The sequence below is a fragment of the Camelus ferus genome, chromosome 25 (genome assembly GCF_009834535.1).
Source record: "Camelus ferus isolate YT-003-E chromosome 25, BCGSAC_Cfer_1.0, whole genome shotgun sequence".
NCBI classification, from domain to species: Eukaryota; Metazoa; Chordata; class Mammalia; order Artiodactyla; family Camelidae; genus Camelus; species Camelus ferus.
The window spans coordinates 35,930,702-35,953,512 of record NC_045720.1 but is presented as its reverse complement, the minus strand read 5'-3'; the positions used below and the strand labels follow the sequence as shown (position 1 = coordinate 35,953,512).

The following is a 22,811-nucleotide window of genomic DNA, read 5'->3' as shown; positions in this document are numbered from 1 at the left end:
TACATGTATACATATTTGCATACATGTATATATATTTTTATAATAAAACGTAAGAAATAGAGGAAATGTTCAAATGCTAGAAACAAGGAAAAATCTCAAAGCAAGACAGTTAGTTCCCGCTGATATCCTGGCAGCCCTGCGTATAGTAATGGGGTGGTGGACTAGCCCCCGGTTCAGATGTCGAGAGGCTTGCACATTAGATTTCAAGGCCCAGGCAAGTACAGTGCCACTGTGAGAAATGAGGTGAAACTGAGATACATGGATAAAGCTGAGGTCCTCGAAGGACTGAACAAAACATACAAAGAGGAGAGAAAAATAATCTGCATTTGTTTGGAGAAATAGCAAGGAATCTTTCTGCTTCCTCTAAATTCTGGGTGTGGAGGACAGATGTGTCTCCTGTGAGAAATACAAATCTTAATCCCATCAGACCCAAAACAAGGTGTGAGGTCCAAACTGCAGGATTCCTAGGCCAAGAAATAGTCCAAAATAATGGTCCAAAATCTATAAAATCCCTACTGTCAATAAATAAATAGAACACTGTTCTATAAGAATATTTCACAATTCAGACTTCTGGGACTTTCACAGAGGCAGAAAACAGAAACAAGCAAACCTCTGCTCAAGTTGAGTAAACACATGCATGCACACACACACAGACACTCACACGCACAGACACACACACAGACACACACACGCACAGACACACGCACAGACACACACACAGACACACACACAGCCAGAACCACAAAGCACAAAGAGGTTGGGGAAAAAAAAGAAAAAAAGGAAGAAATGGCATGAGGTAGAATAAGCCAATACAACCAATGTGAACGTTGGCACCATAAGAAGAAATAATTAAAAAGGAAAAAAAAAATCTTAAAACATAAAATAGGTGTTTAAAATGATTAAAAAGGAAAAAAATGAAGAACTAGAACAAAAACCAATGACTTTTTTTAAATGATTAAATAGATGAGAGTATGACAAAAAAGATCACGGAACTGATACATCCATGGATGCAAGTTAGATGCAGCAATAAGTAAATGAGAGTGAGAAAAAAAAAAGAATTTGTGAACTCTAATCAAACAGAAGACAGACCTGAGAAATGACATACCCAGAGTAGGACAGAGATCTAAAATAGAAAAGTGATTTTAAGAGATATGGATATTAAATTGTGATGATTCACTTTGTAAATAATAGGAATTCTGGAAGAAGAGATTAGAGAGAAAGAGGGAAATTATTATTAAAAACAAGCAAATCATCCTGTCACTTCACTCTGAGCACAGCGCAGCAGCCAGTGCACCGTGGAGGGAGGTACGGTGGGACCAGGAGTGGGAACAGAGGTATGGAGCCACCAAGGGCCTGAACTAGAAAAAAAAAAAAAAAAAAAAATCAGGAACTGAAGTCCTTCCAGAGCTACAGAGACAAAACTCCTTAGGATGAAGAATCATCCACAAGTCACAAGATTCTCCCCATCTTTTTTTTTCTTTTTACTAATAAAAATAAATATTTGCATTAAATTAGAGTTGAAAAATATTTAAGATAAAAAGAAAAATCTTAATGACAGGAAGGAAAAATAATACCTAAAGGAAATGACAATTAGGCTAATGGATGAGTTCTCAAGAAGAAACACCAGGAAAAAATAAATAAATGACATGATATTTTCAAAGTTCTGAATGGATGTAAATACAGACCTAGCATTATGTACAAAGCTAAACTATAACTCAAGTGCAATGTAACCATGTTGTCTTGTAAGCAGAAACAGAGACATTTTGCCCTAACAGATACTTGCATGAAGGCAAAAGAAACAAGGACTATCACCAGCAGGAAGATGTAAAATCCAAGAGGTAGTGGATAGTAAGGACATAAAACATAAAGTTAGATCTAAATAATTATTGGTGATTAAAAACTTCATAATAATAACTATCATAATGGAGTTTGTGCTATTAAAAACAAGAGGGAAAGTAATAAACACAGCATGAACAATAGGAAAAAACTAATCAGATATAAAGAGTTAAAAATCTTTACGTGGTTTAGGATGAGTGAAGGTATTAATACACCTTAGCTTTCACTAAATCAAATATACTAGATAAAATCTGAAGAAATCAAAAAGAAACAATTGAACAAAAAACAAACAAAAAAGAAAATAGAGAAAGAAATGGAAAGCAAAACTTTAAAACTGGAAGAATACTAAAAAATACCGAATTCAAATTTTTTAGGAAAGAAGATTAGGGTAAAGATTAGCAAAGAAAAACCACCACAGATAAAAAATGTAAAATAAAATTATGGAAATATATCTAGATTTTTCATGCACAGTAAATGATATAAGATTAAATTTGCTTGCTCAGAAACAAACATTTTCAGTCTATATCAAAATCATAAAATATAATGTTAAAGTCTAGATGAAAGTAAAGGAATAGAAACAAAATATGTCAATCAGAATACTAAACAAAAGAAAGTTACGTACCAATATTAATGTAAGACAAAAAAGACTCTAAGAAAAAACTTAATAGCACTTTTTAAATAAAAAGGCCAGGACTTAATAGAAAAGAGGGAATTATCAGAAATATAAACCAATTTAGAAATGCTATGCAACAAAAACATAGCCTCAAAATAAACAAAGTAAAAAAGGACAAAATTATGAGAATTGACAGTTTCATGGTCTTAGTGAGAATATTTTAATTATTCTTTCTCACAGAATGACAGCTCATACATTCATTTTAAGTACAGAATAGATTTGAACACCACAATTAATATAAGCAGTACCTGCATCCCAATGTTAGAGAATACATATTCCCTTCAAGCACAGACAGATTGTTAACAAAATTGACCACATACTAAGCAATAGAGAAAAGCTTAATATCAAAAACTGACATTACTCTAATAACATTCTCTGAACACACACAACAAAATAAGGTTAAAAATCAACTTGAAATGAAAAATAAGGTTAAAAATCAACTCGGAAACAGTTGACCCTTGAACCACACAGGTTTGAACTGTGTGAGTCCACTTATACACACATTTTTTCCAATAAATACATACAGCACTACACGATCCATGGTTGGTTGAATCCATCAATGCAGAACCATGAATACAAAAGGTCAACTATGGGCCTTGAGCATCCATGGATTTTGGTATCCACACAAGGTCCTAGAACTAACACCTGGCAGATACCAAGGGGTAATCTTGTATAATTCAAGGAAACTAAATAAAACAATAGGGCCAATAATATAATGAAGAAAACTGGTCCATTAAATGAATACATTAGGAAAAAAATCAGGACAATGTAGGATTTATAAAAGTTTCAAAAGCAAATATCAAATCATTCAACTCAAATAATTATAAAACGAGAAAAGTTAAAGAATTACAGTAAAGGCAATGACAGAGACAAGAGTAGGATTATGGAAAAGGAAACAACAGAATCTATAGTAACAAAAGCTGGTCCTTTAAAATATCTAAAAAGTTAGGCAATTCTCAACTAATATTGATAAACTTAAAGAGATATAAAAACTAAATAAACTAAGTAATATTATCAATTAAAATAGAAATGACAGTAAATAATTTTAAAATATTAAGAGAATTTTATGCACAACTATTTATGAATACATTGGATATTTTTCCATCCAACTTTATCACTGAATATGTTACCCAAATTGGCTCAAGAAAATATAGACCTATTAACAGATTAAAAGAAAAAAAGGTAGTTAAAAGTCTACTCACCTAAAAAGCTCCAGAGATTTTCCTAGGGACTTTTATAAACATTCCAGAGAGTTATATTTCAAAATTTAGATAACCTATCTTGGAGCATATAAAAAGGATAGTTCTCCAATTCATAACTAAAACTGAACAAAAATGGTAACAGAATGGAAAGATATATGCCAATTTCGTGCATAAAGAAGGATGTTAAAAAATCTTATAGAAACTATTAGTAAGCTGATTTCAGCTGTGTGTTTAAAAAAAGCAAGACAAAGTAGGATTTATATTAGTAATATAAGGATAATTTAACATTAGAAAGTCTATAAATACAATTTGCAAAAATAACAAAAATATCCTTCCAATATATACAGAAAAAATTCAATATATTTTAAAAAAGGAAAACAATCTCAGCAAAATAAGAAAAAAAGGGAATTTCCTTAGTCCAACAAGTATGTGCCAAAATCCTAGAGTTACACTTTACATAATGGCAAAATAATCAAAGCATTTTCTTAGAAGTCAGGAATTTATATCCACCACTTGACAATGTAACAAGATATAAAAGATAAAACACAAAGAATAAATTTTTAAAAATTATATCTATTAGAAAATCAAGAGAAATTATGAATTATTGCAACTAATAAGAAAATGCAGTCAGGTAACTTAATACAAGAGAATAATTAAAATTCAGTGGCATGTTTATATAGCAGCAAGAACCAACTACAAAATAGAATTTTATAAGATCAACTCACAATAATAACAAAAAATTAAGGTATGTATCACTTATGTTTAAGTCAAAATTTTATAAAGAAAATAATAAAAACTTACTGAATATACCAGCCATATGATCATTTCAAAAGATAAAATCAATATGAATTTTGACATATAAAGACGTAAATTCTCCCCAAAGTAATATATAAATCCAGTGGAATTCAAATTTGATTACCAATGGCCTAGTTCAGGACCATAAAAGTTAATTTTAAAATTCATGAGGGGAGCAGCCAAGATGGCAGAGTAGAAGGCTGCTCCTAGCTCACCCTCTCCCGTGAGTACACCCACGGAGACATCCACAGACCCACCCATTCTCTCAGAACACCTGCTGAACTATGACAGAACAGCGCCTTCTTCAGAAGACAAAAATACCTCACAAATCTGGTAGGAGAAAAAAAAAGAAGAAGAAGAAAAGGGAAATTAGTGTGGGACCTGTCTTGCAGGGAGGAAGCACAAAAAGAGGAATAGTGTTCTTACGCTGGAACTCATCTTAGTGAAACTGCAGAAATCCAAAGACAGAGAAAGTCTTAAAACGGGGAAGGAAATGATTATTTTCAAAGAAGGAACATTTAGATTGACTTCCTAGGAGCAAAAATGATAGCCAAAATCCAATGGAGTGATATTTCCATGTGTTGAAAGAATCCACAATGAAATAAAACCTGCCAAATGAGAATTCTATAACCAAAGAAAACACATTTCAGAAATAATGGTAGGTCCAGATCATAAAATAAAGAGAATTTGCCACAAGCAGACATATCTCCTAGGAAATTCTTAAAAAAGTCCATCAGGCACAAAGAAAATGATTTCAGATAGGTCTGGGATGTAAAAGAGAATTAGGCATGGAGGAAGTAGTAATACATATACAATTATAAATAGATATTTGCTGAATAAATTATAATAATAACATTTTAGGACTTTTAAAAATTAGAAAGAATTAAGAAATACGAGAATCTATTTAGGTCTTTGTATTTCTAAATTAGGGGCAGAGGATCTTCAGACACTCCTGACAACCATAGTGCTACTATCCTGTCAATTCTATGAACTCAGATCTTGTGATTCAATTACCTTTGCACCTGCCAGTACCTAATAAAGTCTTTGGCCCCAGGGAAGCAGTATAGTGAAGGGATTCTGGGGTCAATTTCTTAGAATGGAGTCCTGGCTCTACCTCTTACCAAACGTAGAACCTGGAGAAAATTCTTTAATCCGTCTGTGGTGAGTTTTCCTGATCTGTAATAAATGAAGCTAACAATCGTTCCTATTTCATAGGACTGCTAGGAGGATTAAATAAGATGTGTCTGGCACAAGATGCAGTAAACAATCATAGTTACTGGGGGAAAAGGGGTGGGAAGGGATAAATTTGGGAGTTTGAGATTTGCAACTATTAAGTACTATGTATAAAAATAGATTAAAAAACCAAATTTATTTTGTATAGCACAGGGAACTATGTTCAATATCTTATAATAGCCTTTAATGAAAAAGAATATGAAAACAAATATATGCATATATAGATATATGACTGGGACATTATGCTATATACCAGAAATTGACACATTGTAACTGACTATACTTCAAAAGAAGATGCCTAATAATATTAAGCTACTTCTTTTTTTATTGAAGTAGTTACAATGTGTCAGTTTCTAGTGTACAGCACAATGTCCCAGGCATGTATATAAATACATATATTTGTTTTTGTTTTCTTTTTATTAAAGGTTATTACAAGATATTAAACATAGTCCCCTGTGCTATACAGAAGAAATTTTTTTTAATCTATTTTTATTTATAGAGGCTAACATTTGTAAATCTCAAACTCCCAAATGTATCCCTTCCCATCGCCTTTCCCCGGTAACCATTAAATTGTTTACTGTGTCTGTGAGTCTGTTTCTGTTACTTCTATTATATGAAAAAATAGGAATTTACAAGTAAATTAGTTGTAATTTTTATGACTTACCTGGCACATGTAAACATTATTTGGTCTGTATATTTAATAACATCTGTTTATAAATTATCTTACTTACATTAAGTTTTAAAAACTCTTTTCTTTTACAATTTTGAAATAATTTATTTTTAGAACAATACATATAATATTAACCAACCTCACACCATCTATTTTAAAATACTATTTCTGAAGAAAAGATAAGGCTCAAACCAATTTATTTCCCCTTGTAGTCAGCAATGTCAGAATACTTAGTTTTTCTTAGTCTGTTGCCTTCAAAGTGAGAAGGTATTTCATCTCAGTTCACTACACATTTCAAGATCATGCTACAATAATGAGCACAGTGTCCATTTCATGTGAAGATTCTGTGTCTACAAGGTGTTCCCAGGCACGGTGTCAGCCCACTGATACCCACCTGAGCAGCCTATTGTGAAGAAGGCTTTTATGAAAGCCATTCATCACTGTCATTTACTACATAATTGAAAAGGCAAAACTTCTGATGAAAGATAAATATTAAACAGTGATGTTGAAATCATCATTCAAAAATGGCACTGGTTCTGGCAAATGTTGTTACTGACTGACCATACAGAAATTACATAGATGAGGTTTAGTAACATGGGCACACTGAGCACGTACAATGCTATTCTTCTTTGTGAAAGTTTACCAGCAATCTAAATTAGCCTACTACTAACTTTAACACTGAAAAAAAATTGATACTGTTTATTTGCTATCTGCACTTCTTTTTTTTTTACCATCAATACCAAAATACCTTCTCAAGATAATTCTAGCTGCTTTATTATCCCTTCCTCACATTTTGGATCATATCTGGGAAACATGTACACAGAACTCCATCTAAGGAAAACAGTGTCGGTGGTAGACGCTCTACCATCATTAGTATGAGTTCAGACTCAAACTTTGACGCAGAAAATCAGAAAAAAAAATCCTTCCTTGAGAAAATCCTTGAATTGGTCAATATTTTAATTAATTAACTAACTAATTAATATCTTTTCTATTTCATTTTTCTCTGCCTTTATAAAAATCTCATATATTACTACATTTTATAGTATATACATGAAAATCTAAAGACTGACATGCATTATCCTTAGAAAGAGTAAACAATAGTGTACCTTCATTATTTTACTTTTAATATATTTCGTTGGACCATGATTACTGTATCTGCAAAGTACACCCAGGATAACTCACAGCCATGCAACACTCTAGTTTACAAACTGCTCTAACACTTTCCACGGACCTCATAAGAACCCTGTGAGACAGGCAGATCTTGTGCCTGCTTCTATTTTCAAGAGGAAGTAAAACAGGAGAGACAACTTTGTATGGGAGCATGATGCATAACACAGCACCCTCAGAACAATTTAGTATAAGAAGAGGGCTTAGAGTTTATAACTATATAACTTTCTGTCTTTGTCTTCCTTGGCTCTAATAAATAGAAACAGAACAAATAAAAGGAAAGATAAGCAATGTTTACAGAACAGATTTCAGATTTTTTGTATGTCTGTTCTCCAAAATTGATTATTAGATAAAATTCCATTTTCATAAAAATCTTAGCAAATGCTTTACTTTTTTGTAGGAAAAATTCATCAGTGATGACAGAAATCAGAACAGTGGTTGCAGATGGAGGGTAGGTAGGGACTTACTGGAAGTAGATATGAAGAACTATCTAAGAAGATGGAAATGTTCTATATTTTGATTGGCATATGTGGTTACATGGATAGATACACTTGTCAAAATTCTAAGAATTGTTTATTCAAGAGCTGGATGTGGGTTGATCCCCAATATGGTTACTCTTTATTTATGTGGTTAGCACATCTCATTTGATCAGACTTCAATCTGGTAAGTCAGTCTTTCTGTTTAAAAACATACATAATCTAACAACCTACACTATTCATTCATATGACATCCTATAAGTTAAGGAAGGAAGGTACATGAAAGAAGTAAAATTTCATAAGCTTTTTCATAAGAAATTAATATAGTCAGAAATACTGCTTTTTAATTTGCACTTACCTATCAGTCAGGTAAGTCAGATCTTTTCATGAAACTCTTGATTTCGTTTTTATACTAATAGTTGTTCTGCTTTGTTTTTGTTTATTTGGGTATTTAGATTTCCTCTTTTATGAATTGCCTCCTCATATTTTTTGCCCATTTTACTATTGGGTGTCCAGACTATTTTATTTATTTATAGTAGGGCTTTTTTTCTCCACATGCAAATTTTTAATTGGTTATATGTTTGAAATATCTTTCACTTTGCATCTCCTTTGTTTTGCGGAAATAGCTTTTCCTTTATGGAGTGTTCCTTATGTATCATATTTATGAAACAGGTATACACTTTATTGGTATCAATTACTTCTGCTTCTTTTCTGACTTGTAACTTCTTTGTTCATCCTTCAGTTATTTAGAAGAGGTTGGTTAAGCTAATTATTATTTTATTTAATTTACAAAGGAGTGGGAACAGGTGGGGATGGAACGGAATATGTAAAATCAAAGGGCAGGGGGATGGGAGAAGGGAAGTTACCTTTTTTGCTTCTAACTGATTTCTAATTTACCGCATTTTGTTCAAAGTTGTGCTTGTGGGATGTTGATTCTTTAAACTGAGGGGTTTGTGACATAGTACGTAGATGATTTTTTTGTAAATTTGTGTTGGACTTCATGCAGCCTTGAAAAGCTTGGGTGGGAAATCCCCCATGTAGAGCATAGCCTAAAATAGCTTCCTGTGATCCTTCTGTGCTGATTAGTGAATATTTCTCTTGTTCACCATTTTACTAAGATAAAATATTAACAGAGAATTTTGAAGTTATCAAATTATTGTCATTAAGTGTCAACAGAATTAAAAGATTTAACATGGGTTAAAAAGAAATAATTAAATAGATAATATTAAAAATACTGACAGTACACACGCATCTAGCCTTAAGAATAACAATAAAAGTTATTTTTGCTTTTACTAAGTTAATAAAAACTGTAAGAGCTTTGAAAATAATCACAAGTACAAAATGTGTATTTCTTTACAGGTGAAAAGGGCTGCACTTATTTTTGCTCCTTAAAAACACTATACAGTCCTTCGTTATTCATATTCTGTACATCAAATGTGTTAGAGAAAAGTTATTTTCTTAATATCACACATAATTGCTTTTTCTTCATCTTAATTCACAAGAATGTATCAGAGGGAATTCATTGCTTACCAATTTGCTTTCTGTACTGATCAACAGGAAGCTTTATAGTGGAGGCATCTTTTCTACCCATCTTTGATCTCCAAAATGCCTGCTGCAAAGAAAGAAAATAATTATGATGAAGCCCTAAAAAATCAAAAGGACTATCTATGAACTTCAGGAATAATTTATTCCATAAAATCCATTTTTAAAGCAATGGGTATAAATGCCTTTGAGTTATTCCCAGTAGATATCAGTAAAGAATGCAAAATTCTTTCAAATAAACTATCAAGGATACAATTGCTGGTAATTAAATTTCCCAATTATTTGTTCGTGGTAACATTCATTTTATTAAGTGCTATCAGTGCTCAATTAAACCACACTGTTTCAGAGCTGAAGACCGTATTTATGGTGAGGGATTTAGCTATTTTGGTGAGTCACTCGGTTTTCCTGGTTCTCTCCCACATACACATGTGATTAAACTTCTGTTTGATTTTCTCTGTTAATCTGTCTCATGTCAGTTTAATTCTTAGACCACCCAGAAGAACATATAAAGGTGGAGGAAAATTTCTCCTCCCCTATACTACATTATATCCAGTGTTCAAATTAATCCACAATACATCTTTCAAATCCTATTATTTTTCAAATACTGAATTTAAATATTATAGCAGACTGCAATCTACTAACCAAAATCCATCTTCTCCTTTTCTTTCTGATGCTGTATGTCCTAGACTCAAATCAAACATTTAACTGAATTCTTGTCGACAGAATATGAACGGTAGAGATGCACTACTTCCAGACCTGAACAGTAAAAATCTCCTTTGTTGAATCTCATGTTCTTCTCCCATTTTCAATGGGCTAGAATAGAAAGAATCCCCAGACAAACCCTCAGGGTCTATTTGTAGAAACCCAGAACGTTGGCCTGCCTGGGGTAGAGGAGGGCAGTCTCTCTAACTTATTTACCATCATAGTACTCTACTGAAAAAGGAATGAAATTCTGTTCTGACCGAATCATTTTATGTTGATTGGGGTCAATTTATTACAGACTTAAGTATTCCCCAGAGTGGTGCCTGGAAGTTGTTCCTTATTGCTTCTAAGAAGGAGCTACAAGATAAAGATGAGGACAAGAACTGGCCAGTTCACAAGAAAAACTATGAAGGAATAGAGAGCCCAGTAATTTGACAACAAGGTTGGAAAAGCCAACTTCTAAAAGCCAAATAGCAGGTTAAAAAAGTTAAAAAGGACTTTGAGGAACAAATACTCATTAAGATATCTCAGTTAAAAAGAGAGAGAGAGAGAGAAAAAGTGACAAAGAGCAGATTAAATATGTTTCTCTCTAAGCTCAACCCCCGGTTTCAGCCCCACTAGAGGCAGCCACGGTATGAAGAGAGAAGCACAGGATATGTGAAGTACAGAAAGAAAGCAGACGTGAGAACTGTGTCTAGCAAAGAAATCGCAGTGTGATTGCTGGCACGTGGAACTAACTAGAAATGGTAAGAAGGTTACTAAAATCTGAGGGAACCATATTTACAGGGAAATCAGAAACTTTGTCTTAAAAAGTCTCTGAATAAAAACCAATTCCTGAGCTTCTAAACTTAAATCAGCCGAGTACGGCTCCCAAGGAAGGCAAACTCTTTAGATCGATAGCATTCACTTCCTATGTGGGCAGGAAGGAGAACCATCCAGAAAGCAAAGCCAGGACAAGGGAATTTCTCTAAAAAGACCACTATTAGGGTCTAAGCAAGAAACTTCCACTGTCAGTATAATGGTCCTTCGCAGCAGGTTTCACAATCACAATGGATCGATGACTCCCGTGTGGTTCCCATTCCTCCCACCCTTCTGTTTCTAAATGAGAGTGATCACTGGAGGTATAAAGCAGTTATCCTTTGCTCCACCATTATTTATCAGAGGACTGGTTAGGCTGGGTAACAGTAGGTAAATTTCAGAGTCTGTAAACCCCAAGAAACCACATTCCAACTTGAGAGGGAGGACTGAATTGGCATGAGAGCCTTGACTTTGAGCCAGATGCAGTAAGCAGGGAACTTTAGGATCTCCCTACTGGGGAGGCAGCAAAAAGGATGTGCATGGTTATTCCATTACCAGAAAGGTGGAGTATAAGAAAAGCTGCTTGCTAAATTTCCTGGTTACACCTGATGACATTTTCCAGCCTCCTTTGCTGCTAGCTGTGGACATGTGACTGAGTTTCAGATAATGGAACACAAGTAAATTAATGTTTGCTACTTCTAGAACCAACCTATAAAAACCTTCCATAGGTACTCATTCATCTGGCTGAACTGGGGATGAGCTCCAGAGTGATGCTGGAAATAATGTGATAAAGACGGCAGGACCTATGACATCCTGGATCCTGAATGACTGCACGGAGGGTAGCTACTCAACTAACTTGTTTCCTCTCTCATACTGCAATGAAAAATAAACTTGAGCTTCTATACATTTTGCATCTGTCAGGTGCAGGAGGCAGTATTACCCTACTTAAAACAAACATGTGTAGATGTCTCCACATAAACTGACGCAGTTATCAAACTGTAACCTTCCTAATGAGCATTATTAACAATCTCAAGTGCTAAAAAATGCATCTGAAATTTGTTCAGACCAAACCATATTGTTTATTTATATATATATGGTCACGCAGAGCAACGCTAACAATGATCCCACCTTATGCTGTAAAAGGCATCCCCAAATAAATCATTTCTATCTATGTATAAGAAAATTATAAATTCGGCTAAAATTTATTTCTATATTCATCATAATTTTCAGATTTAATATTATGGTAACATCTAGGAATGTACGAAGTAAGACAAAAAGTCAAATAAATTAAATCATCTCTCATAAAGCATGTAGTTATTATATCTAAGATAACACATCCTTAAAATTTCAGAATTGAAACCAAGACATCACCTAACCCTATCTTCTCACTTGTTATAATGCAGAACATTCAAAATAATTCTGATAATACAAGCACCATAAATCATGTCAATAGATATATTATAATTTATTCATATAGCAAATATATTTGCATAGTGTTTTGCATTTATTAATTACAGAGAGGAGTCAAGTTATTTTAATCTTGATTGTGTGGCACTAGAAAAGATATCACTATGTTTTAGGAGAGAAGTTAGTTTAAGTGAATAAATACACAAGATATTATTCCCTCTGCAATTTAGTTTTGGGTTTGTTTGCTTTTGCCTTTGTGGAACAGCTTAAATGTTTAAAAAGCAAGTTACTAAGGCTACCTACCAAAATAGTCACTCACTAGGCTTCCCCCGATTCTTTCCTGGCCATTTAAACAAACATTAGAATAGAGGTAACACTTCAAAGGCCAATATTTTATTCATTCATTTCCTGCAGTAAATAAAAAAGTCAGGGACTCATAGAGAATATCTTCTCACCAAAGCATATTGGATTTTATTTATTTTAAAATGTATTTTAAATAAACAAAATTATACCCTCCCAAAAAAGCTAAAGAACCTAAAGTTTTATAAGGGCCTACTGCTCTACAAATGATATATTTTATCTGTATAACCTGTAAATATATAAACTTTAAGAGAATTTCAACCTAGGAGATACATTAAATAGGAACTAGTTTTAAATGTTTGTTCCTAATTATTTTGGTAATGGGTAATTCCTAGTCAAAATTTCACAAATTTAAACTTTATTTGTATCCTCTTGGAAATCATTATATTCTATTCTGTAAGCAAAATTACATTGTAACAAATATGTTGAAATGAACAAAAAAAAAATGCCTAGAGAACACACACTTGCATAAATTTTACTAGTCGCAACAAACACAAGAAGGTGGAAATATTTTATTTTCCCAATAATCACATTGAGGCGATTTTAAATGATCTAAAGAGAAACCCATTTGTGTGTCTGGTGCAAACTGTCAATGCCTCAGACACCTAGAACCTCTAAAATGCTCTGACTTTTCTTTGTTCTTCAAAGCCTTGCAGTAATCATCAGTCATTTCTATTGCTTTGATGGTTACATAGCAAGCTCCCAAGAAATCCAGGGAGACATCAGCACACACAGCCGCAATTTCTAATAAGACAGTTATTTGCATATAAGATCAGCCATAATTTAAAATGTGTTGTGATAGATGTGGAAAGGGAATAACAGATTTATATTAGCATGTACAATACCAAGATTGTTTTCACAATTTAATTCCTTGGAGATTACATCTCATCACCTTCTTTTATAAAGAAGACTGCATTCCCTGAGGAGCTAACTTGCTCTGAGACCCAGCTAAACTAAAATATGGATTAATAAGATAATATTTATTATTTATGAATTTTGCTGTAGGAATGATTTCAGATTAAATCATCAGAGAAGTTTTAACATTCTTGAAACTTGATAACACATATTTAAGGAAGAAAAAAATGCTAATTTTATTTAATGCCTCAATTGCATATTAAAATAATTCCTAATTAATTTTTATTTAATTAAAACTGCACACTCTTTAGGACTTTTAAAATCAAAGAGAGTTCTTTGGTTTTTAATATCCTTTTTTAACCTGAATTTCACACAGCAATATGCTATATGTATTTTTAAGCATAATATGTGACCTTTAAAAAATACAAAGGCAGTGTTATATTCAATCACATTCCAACCAACTTATTTTATTGCTTATTTATACCTTCTTTATGAAACTCAGAAAGTATGAGTGCAAAAATAAGAAACCTGAAGCCTTCACATAAGTCTCTGCTTCTAGAAAAAGCATTCAAGCCAGACCGTGACATTTAAATACAGATCAAAACACAGGTTATTAAAAAAAAATTCAACCCATGACCACAAAAAAAAAACCATCTCAGTTTCTAAGGCTAAGGGGCCCTTATTGAAAAAAAAAATCTTACTTAAGTATGAAGTTATACATAGGCAAAAAAGATGTTTGGCTCTGTGATCAGACCTGGGAACCGTTCATCCATTCATGAAAAAACAATCTTGTGCTGGATGCTCCGATGAAGAAGGTAGTTCATAAAGAAGAAGCGTGCCTGATCTCACATTCCAGAGCAGTGCTTTAGAGCTTCAAAGCTGGTCATGTAATTAACACACTTAAGTCGTCCAAATGTTGGCCCTTTTTCCTACATAAAGCAAAATTCTCTAGTATGAAGAACCGTTAGTGGTCCAAGCTTGTCATCTGTTCCCTGCTCATACTCCAGTGCACTATTAAATTCAGCTTTTAGTTCCACGATTTTGACAAGGTCATTCACTCTGCCATTTACTTTAAATGTCACTTCCATGTCCCCTCACTCATGGAATCTATATTTTAATATTTCAAGCAAGGGTAAATAATTCAGATCTCTAGAGATAATCCTCCACACTTAAGGAAATGAAAAAAAAAAAAAGGTAATTAAAAGACTATCAGAGCAGTGCCACATCATCCAAGTAGACAGTGTATACCTTGACATAAATGTAACATTGAGACAAGTCATTACAAGGAGGAACAAATCCCTATTGTATAAAACTGAAGAGTTAAACAGTGATCTTCCTAACGTTTTCGGGGATCAAAGTGACCACATCATCTTCACTTTGCCAAATTAATTTTTGTCTGTAGCTGCAGAAAGAGTATGTAAGAACTTGAATATGGGAAAAGGTGATTTCTAAAATCCTGATCACTTGCCAACACTGATTAAAAAAAATTCATAAGAAAAGTAACTATAGGCCAGTTAGCTGTATGACTCCACAAAGTGGTGTTCCAAGAAAGGAATCTTGGTGGTTGGGACTCCCCTACATCAATACTATAGAACTAAAATGAATACAGTATCAACAAATAGTGCTGAAACAACTGTGTATCCTTATTAAAAAAAGAGCTGGACCCCCTATCTCAGACCACATGTAAAAATCAATTGAGGATAGACCACAGATCTAAACACAGAGTTAAACAATAAAACAATGAAGCTGTTAGGGAAAAAAAGGTTATTACTTTAGGGCAGGCAAATATTTCTTAGGGAGAACACAGATAGTATGCACCAAAGAGGCAAATAAAAATGATGTAGTGGGGTTTCATCAAGTAAGAAAAGAAGTAGATGAATTACATGTAGGAAGTGAATGTTCATAATACCTGAAAATCTGACAAAAAGAACTTACATCCAGAATGTATAAAGAACTATTCAATAATAAGACATTCAACCCAACAAAAAACAGGTAAAAGACTTGAACAGATACTTGACCCATGAAGAAATACACATGACAAATAAGCAGATGCAAAAGGTCTCAACATCATCAGTAATTAGCAAAATGCAAATTAAAATAAGAATGGAGATGTCACTGTATGCCCACTAGAATGATTCAAATAAAGATTTACTCTGCAAAACATTGGGAGGATGCGAAGCAACCGAAACTCTCACACGTTGCTGATGGGAGTATAAAATCATACAGTCACCTCCGAAAATTGGTTAGCAATTTCTTACAAAGTTAGCTACCAGCAATTCCACTCCTAGGTATTTACCTAAGAGAAATACACATGCCCTGTCCCCGAAAAAAAAACAACTTTGTACAAGGATGTCTGTAGAATTTTTATTCATAGTAGGAAAAATAGGAGAAAGCTCCAATGTTGATCAACAGAAAAACTAATAAAATGTGGTTTATTCATATAATGAAATATTACCCAGCAAAAATCTACTGTGCTACTATGCAAAAAATCTACTATGGAAACAAATCTCAAAAACTACTATGCTGAATGAAAGAAGCAGTGGCTCCTTTGGACCTACACTGAATGGGCATTCATCAGTTTTACGCGGCCTTATAACGTGATTTAACAACGGTCATCCTGCTCCTTCCTGACACATGCACTGAAATGCTTAGTTCCTGTGGGCTAAGAGATAGGTGCAAGGGGAGAACACAGGGTTCTAGACAAATCTATTACAAAACGAGTAAAGGAAGAAGAGAGACAGGGTAGCAAGAGGAGAGAGAGTAAGGTTGAGGGAGGTTTTTTGTTATGCCTCGTTTTTTTAAACTCTTGAAAGTTTGTCCCTTTTTTTGGAATACAGGTGGAAATTTGAGTTGGTCTAAAAGTGGAAGGAGACAGTGCAAAGTGAAGGATGAAGATACAGGGGAACAAAAAGTAGAAAATGACTGAGGTTTCCAAGCAGATGGGCAGGGAGAGAATTCAGTGTACCCTCGAGGGAATAACCATACAGGATTACCTATTTCACTTCAGCAGGAGAGAGGGAAAATGGATGGGTAAAAATATTCTGTGAGTTTTGTGGTTTGGTAGCCAAAAGTACGGGGGTTCTCAGTGGTACCTCTTCTTTCACTGTGAATTAGTGGTACGATCTTCTCCTAAGAGTGAAATGGAAGGTGGAAAGTTTGGCGATTTGGGAGTAACAGAGGCTGGAATTTCTGCTGTCGAGAAGTGGAAGGAGGTGTCTGGGGAAAACTGGATTAATAACAAACACTAAGAGACCAAGTTAATTTGGTAAGCAAGAGTCCACGGTAGCAGCAAACCACGTGACTGAAAATAACACATTTCTAGTGCCCAGCTGCCCAACGCTGGCCCAGGGAAGGGGGGACAGCTGGATTCAGCAAGGCTTAGGTTTTCCCAGACAGGCACGCCAGAGGGGCAGTAGGGCAAGGAAGATTACGGTACTATAAAAGTGGGTGAAGCAATGTACCAAGGAGCCTAAACATAAAATAAAATGGAGACAGCAGGGGTTTAAAAGGTAAGCAGAAAGTAGATCCATTTTTGGACGTGAAGATTTGGATAAAGTCAAATAACCGAAGTACTCTCTTACTCAAGAACTAAAGATTATTAATAAAAGTGTGAGGTGATCCATGTTGTTGTTGAGATGAACCAGGTTATGATGGAGGGTTACTAAAATGATAGAAAAATATATGGCAGGTAAGTTAAGGAAATGAGAGACCAGGGTATCACCTACTTCATACATATGAATAGTGAAGGCACCCAGGATGGTGGAAAAAATCTGGGCTAGGACGGAAAGAAAGACTCTAAGTGAGGAAGACTGAGTGGCCTGAATATCCACAGATGATAGCAAAGGAGAGAGGGAGAGGGCACTGAAGTCTAATGAATGAGCCACAGAGGAGCTGGGTTTTTTATTCATTTGTCATTCCAGTAAGTGATCTGGAAGTGGTGATAAGGACAGAAAAAGGTAATAACCAGACTCCAGATCCACGGGTGGATGGAGGGTTAAAGAACAGTGTCCACTTAAGAAGGCGTCAGAGAAACGGTGTCTATGAGAAGAACAAGGTTTCAATGAATGTTAAGAGGTAAAAGTAATGATCAATTGCTTGAGAATGGATGGGGTTTAAGAGGGATATACAGAGAAATACAGGGAGATAAGGGAATAGCAAAAGATTGGCCCATGAAAAAAAAAAAAAACCCACAAAATAATAATGAGGCGCCTAAGTGTGAAGGGGAGGACAAATGGCCAATAGGTCATCTTGGACAGCGAATGAAGATGTTAACAGGGACGTGCAGTATCTTGAACCAGCTTATCTCACAACTGTATTGAGGCCGCTCAGGAGTCAGCTGTGGCCTGGGAGATGCCAGTCCCCGTGGGAAGGGCCAGCTGGCCAGAACGGAGCATCTCAGCTCCAAAGGAAAGAACTCGGGCCTCAAGAGTCTAGCCAGGCACCCCGATCCAGCAGGAGTGAGCACAGGCTCTAGGTCAGCCTTTGCCAACACAGGGTCTGCCCATCCCCAGCATCAAGAGTTATCCCAGAGGATCTTTAAAATGCAGATTCCCGGGCCCCACCACCGTCCTAATGAATCAGAACCTCAAAGGCGAAGGTCCACAGATCTCCAAGTTTTCAGGGGTTTTTTTGTTTTGTTTTGGCCATTAACATTTGAAAACCACTGTTTTTCTTTTTAACCAGCTCTTATGTAATCGTGTATGCTAGCGTCTGAGAAACACTGCTAGGAGACATGAGACCTGCGCAGGGACTGGGGAGGGCCTCCGTCCTCCTTGGTGCAGGCTGAGTGAGGCAGTCTGACTGCATCGCGGAAGCTTTTAATGATCAGCTGGAACTTCAGACTGTTTCTGAATTCAACAGGAAACCATAAAAGGGTATTGTGCAGAGAAGTAACCAAATCAGACACTTTTAAAATGATATTGGAAAGACTGGAAGGTTTGAATATCATTAATAAGCTTAAAAAAAATCTAGGCGTGTTCAATTCCTCCCTTATTGGAGGAATTGGAGGAGAAAGGAAGTGACATTTTGGTGTTTGACTTTTTCGAATTTGGGGACATTCTAGGCAGGCACATGAAGCAGAGGACAAACTGAAGATGCCTGTGCTTTTAAATCAGAATCATAATTAAAATACAAAGTCCCAGGGCTCACTCTGCAGAGATACCCAGTCAGTAAAGTTAGGGCAGGACCAAGGGAGCCGCATATTAAACAAGCACCAACACCCTGCCAGGATCTTCAAACTCAGGGAGCACCTGGACCATACTTGTCAGAATACTGGGCCAGAGAGATGGTAATGTCATTAACAAAAATAGGTAATATAGGGGGAAAAGTAGATATGGAGTAGGTGGTGAGGGTCGAGTAGTATTATAAATCCACATTATAAAATGTTTAAAATTGCTGTAAGTAAACAATGCACTTGTTTTTCCTGAAACCTAATAGAATTAGTTGATCCAAACATAATTGTATCACAAATTCTCTGGCTTCCATCAAAAGATACCCACAAATATTTTACTTACTTTTATTTTAATGCCTTTTTAATGCACAGATTGTTGTGGCATCTGGACACACGACATCCTTGGAAACAACACAGTAAATTTATACTGCCCAGAATAGACAGAAAGCCGCCTCAACTGCGCCATCAGCAACGCTCATCCCTGGGGGGGGGGTGGCATTAGCTGGGTCCTATGGAATTGTTTTTTTTTTTTTAATTCTGAATTTTGCACAACTATCAAAGGAATGGGCACCTCAGATCTGGGAGGGAGAGGATTGCTCTCTGATAAGTAACCGTGATCCTAAGCAGGAAAAGGGTCGTTACGATTTACAGGGTTTAAAATTCAGCAAAATGGGAAACGCACTTCAGTTAATTTCTCATATTATATTAGCTAAAGAAGATAGGTTAGTTAAGCTAGGACTTGGCCGATGATATAACTTTTAATAGTAAAAAGTCATTAATGACATAAATTACACTCCCTTTGAAATAAAGGTTATTTTTTTTTAATAGACTTTATTCTTTTAGAGCAGTTTCAGGTTCACAACAGAATTGAGCGGAAAATACAGAGTTCACACAGAGCCCTCCCTACCTGCAGGTTATTTTTAATGTAAACTGTACTTTCAAAAAGTTCCTATAGGGTCACACTAATATGGTACCAAATAAACAAAACTGCAGGCCCTGTTTTTACTGTTACAAGTGCTGATACGAGAAGAGACACATATCCAACCGTGTAAAAGGAGCAAAGACATCTTCACTTCCAGTATAAAACCAGTAATGCAGGTTGAACTCTTGCTAAGAGTTTAAGCAACAGTCAAGAGGAGTAAGAGGAAGCAGGGGTCGGTTTGGCTTCAGGGAATCTGAAATAGAGAAAAGGCAGCTTCATAACTTTAACCCTTAACCAACACACCTTCAGACTGTTTTTCCTAAATGAGACAATAATTCAAAATAGAGTTATAGCTCTAAAGGTCACAAACCTTGATTTTTCAATACTTACAATCCCTTTAAACTAGGTCATCTTTAGGCAATTTTATGAAACCCAAGGTTGTTTCAATTATATCGATAATAAAAACGTTATTCCGTCCAGATGGTACCAAAAACTGGCAGCTAAAAGATGAAGGAAAACAATACCTTGAGATGCAGACATCTCAGATGGTATCTATTCTTATCTTTGAAGTTCCTAAGTAAATAGATATGTATCTATTTTACCATAATTCCTCAATATGAATTCCCTTTTCTTGGTTCTGAAGTAATATTAGCAAATTCATATTATTCAGAGCTTTCAATGAGTTACCTGAGACAAAGGTTTACTAGCAAAAAGTATATTTTGTATGTTTAGCCCAAATGTTAAACAGATTTGACTGGGAATTTCTAAATAATAAATCTCTGTAGGTGACGTGCACCCTAAATCTATCAAAATCACTTCTTATGACCAAGTTTGGCTTATTTCAAACAAAGTTAAGATTTTTATTTTTGTTAATTTACACGTATTTTACATTGAAGCAAACATGAACCGAGTGTGGTAGGTTTAGGACAATACAGTCATAAGTTTGGGAAGTTTACTGAAAAGCTTTACCCAGTCTCTGCAGGTACCTTGTCGGTCTCTAAGAGCGGACTTGAATATGTCATGTTTCCAAAGTTACTTGTCCAACTTTTCAAATTTTGCACATGATCATCCCATAAAACCTTTGTTTCATGTAAAGTTTGGTGAAATAAAGTGATTATTGGAAAGCTGATTTAGAAGGATTAGAAGGGAAGGGAATAAGCATCTGATTGATGAATAAAAGATGCCAAGAACTGGCTAAGAGACATCCTTATCACTCAGTTCCCCAGCTTCAGACATAAAAGGACTGTTCTGTCCACAGAGATCCAGAAGTAGGGTCACCATATAATTTACCATCCAAACCAGGACACTTCTGAGAATGAAATGGGACCCTGTGACACGAGGACAACAAGCATAAACAGGACCGTCCTGGGTCACTGGGATACACTCTTGCCCCAACTATGATGCACACAAGGACAATTCACAACACACTGGAGCTCAATTGATTTTGTCTTTCATACAGTGCTGCAATACAAAGAAAGAACGGCAAATCTTCTGGAATATTCACATTTCAGGAAACAGATGATTATTTAGACAATACTTGCTACAGATATGAGAATACCACAAGATCAGGTTGTGCCACGGGACAACCTTATTCTTATTTACAAAACCTGTCTGTGATATGAGACACTACTGAGTACAGTTGTCCCTCGATATTCCTGGGGGATTGGTCCCAGGACCCCCAAGAATCCAAAATCTTACGATGCTCAAGTCCTCCATATCAAATGGTATAGTATTTGCATAGATCCTGTGCACATCCTCCCATACACTTTAAATCACCTTTTGATTACTTATAATACCCAATACAATGCAAAATGCATGTAAACAGTTGCCAGTGTGGGACAACTTCAAGTTTTGCTTTTGGGAACTTTCTGGAATTTTTTTTCTTTTTTTTTTTTTTTTTGAATATTTTTGATCCATGGCTGGTTAAATCCAAGAATGGGGAACTTGTGGATAAGGAAGGCCAACTGCACTTGGTAAACTCTAAGTCATCGGTTTCTAAGTCAGTCCTCTCCGGTTTATCCTCCTTCTCCATCCCAGTCTTTTCCCGACTGCCTTCCTACGCGTTCTTCCTCAGTCTGTCTGTTAAACTTCGGTTTTCCTCGTAGTTCATCCATTCCACGTGTGCTCTTCTTAGATGCCTCATTCCCTCAGATACAGATTTACCTGCCTTAGGCACCTACATCCTAGCCCTGACCTTCCATCACACATCCAGCGTCATTCTGAGCATGTCCAACCTGAATCTCTTACTTTCTCTCTCATTTCTCCTTCTGACTGGCTTGCTTTTACTATTTTCTACCTACACTCCCAGGACTATCCCAGAAATCCCAGAAGCACTGTTGTTTCTTCTCATTGCATGCTTTCCTCACCTGGTGGTGGTAACTTTGATCGCTTGATTAAGGTGACACCTGACTGATTTCTCCACTGTGAATTTAGGCTTTTCCCTTTTGTAGTTAATACATTTTTGGTGTGAAGGGACTCTGAAACTATGCAAATATCCTGTTCGTCATCAAATTTGCAACTACTAGTTTAGCATTTATTGATGTTTTGTGCTGAATTAATTATACTCAGTTGCCAAACGGTGATTTTCTAATTCCATCATTCCTTCCATGTTTATTGGTTGGCATTCTACTGTATCAAAAAGTATTCTCTTCTCCTCATTTATTTATTCATTTTTGTGCTTATAGCAGTATATACTCATAAATTACCATTTTATTCAATGGGTTAGACTCCATTTATATCATTTGTTTATTCTGATGCTCAAATTGCCCTGAATTTAGCCAGTGGAAGGTCCTTCAAGTGGTTTGTGTTCTTCTGACATATTACCATCATTTTTTAAGCCCCTCTTTATTTCCTGGCATGATAAAATATTTGAGGCTCACTTTATCCTTTCTCTGCTCCTGCCCTGGAAACCTGCCATTTCTCGCAGGAGTCAAGCTCCCTTTCAGTGGGGAACAGTATCTAGAAGTCAAGCTCTGGGGACAAGATATACTCATTGCTAATGGA

At 35.4% G+C, this 22,811-nt stretch overlaps 1 protein-coding gene across 3 annotated transcripts in view; it reads right to left on the bottom strand.

Annotated features, from left to right (window-relative positions):
- Positions 1 to 22,811, bottom strand: part of TRIQK (triple QxxK/R motif containing) — a 79,203-nt gene that overhangs the window by 25,094 nt on the left and 31,298 nt on the right. For 2 of the 3 annotated variants that reach the window (XM_032467536.1, XM_032467538.1), the window contains one exon: positions 9,583 to 9,664. In XM_032467536.1, coding sequence (XP_032323427.1) covers positions 9,583 to 9,643 — 61 coding nt within the window. In that variant the 5' untranslated portion in view covers positions 9,644 to 9,664. The remainder of the gene's footprint in view (positions 1 to 9,582; positions 9,665 to 22,811) is intronic. The other variant, XM_032467537.1, reaches the window with a different exon arrangement.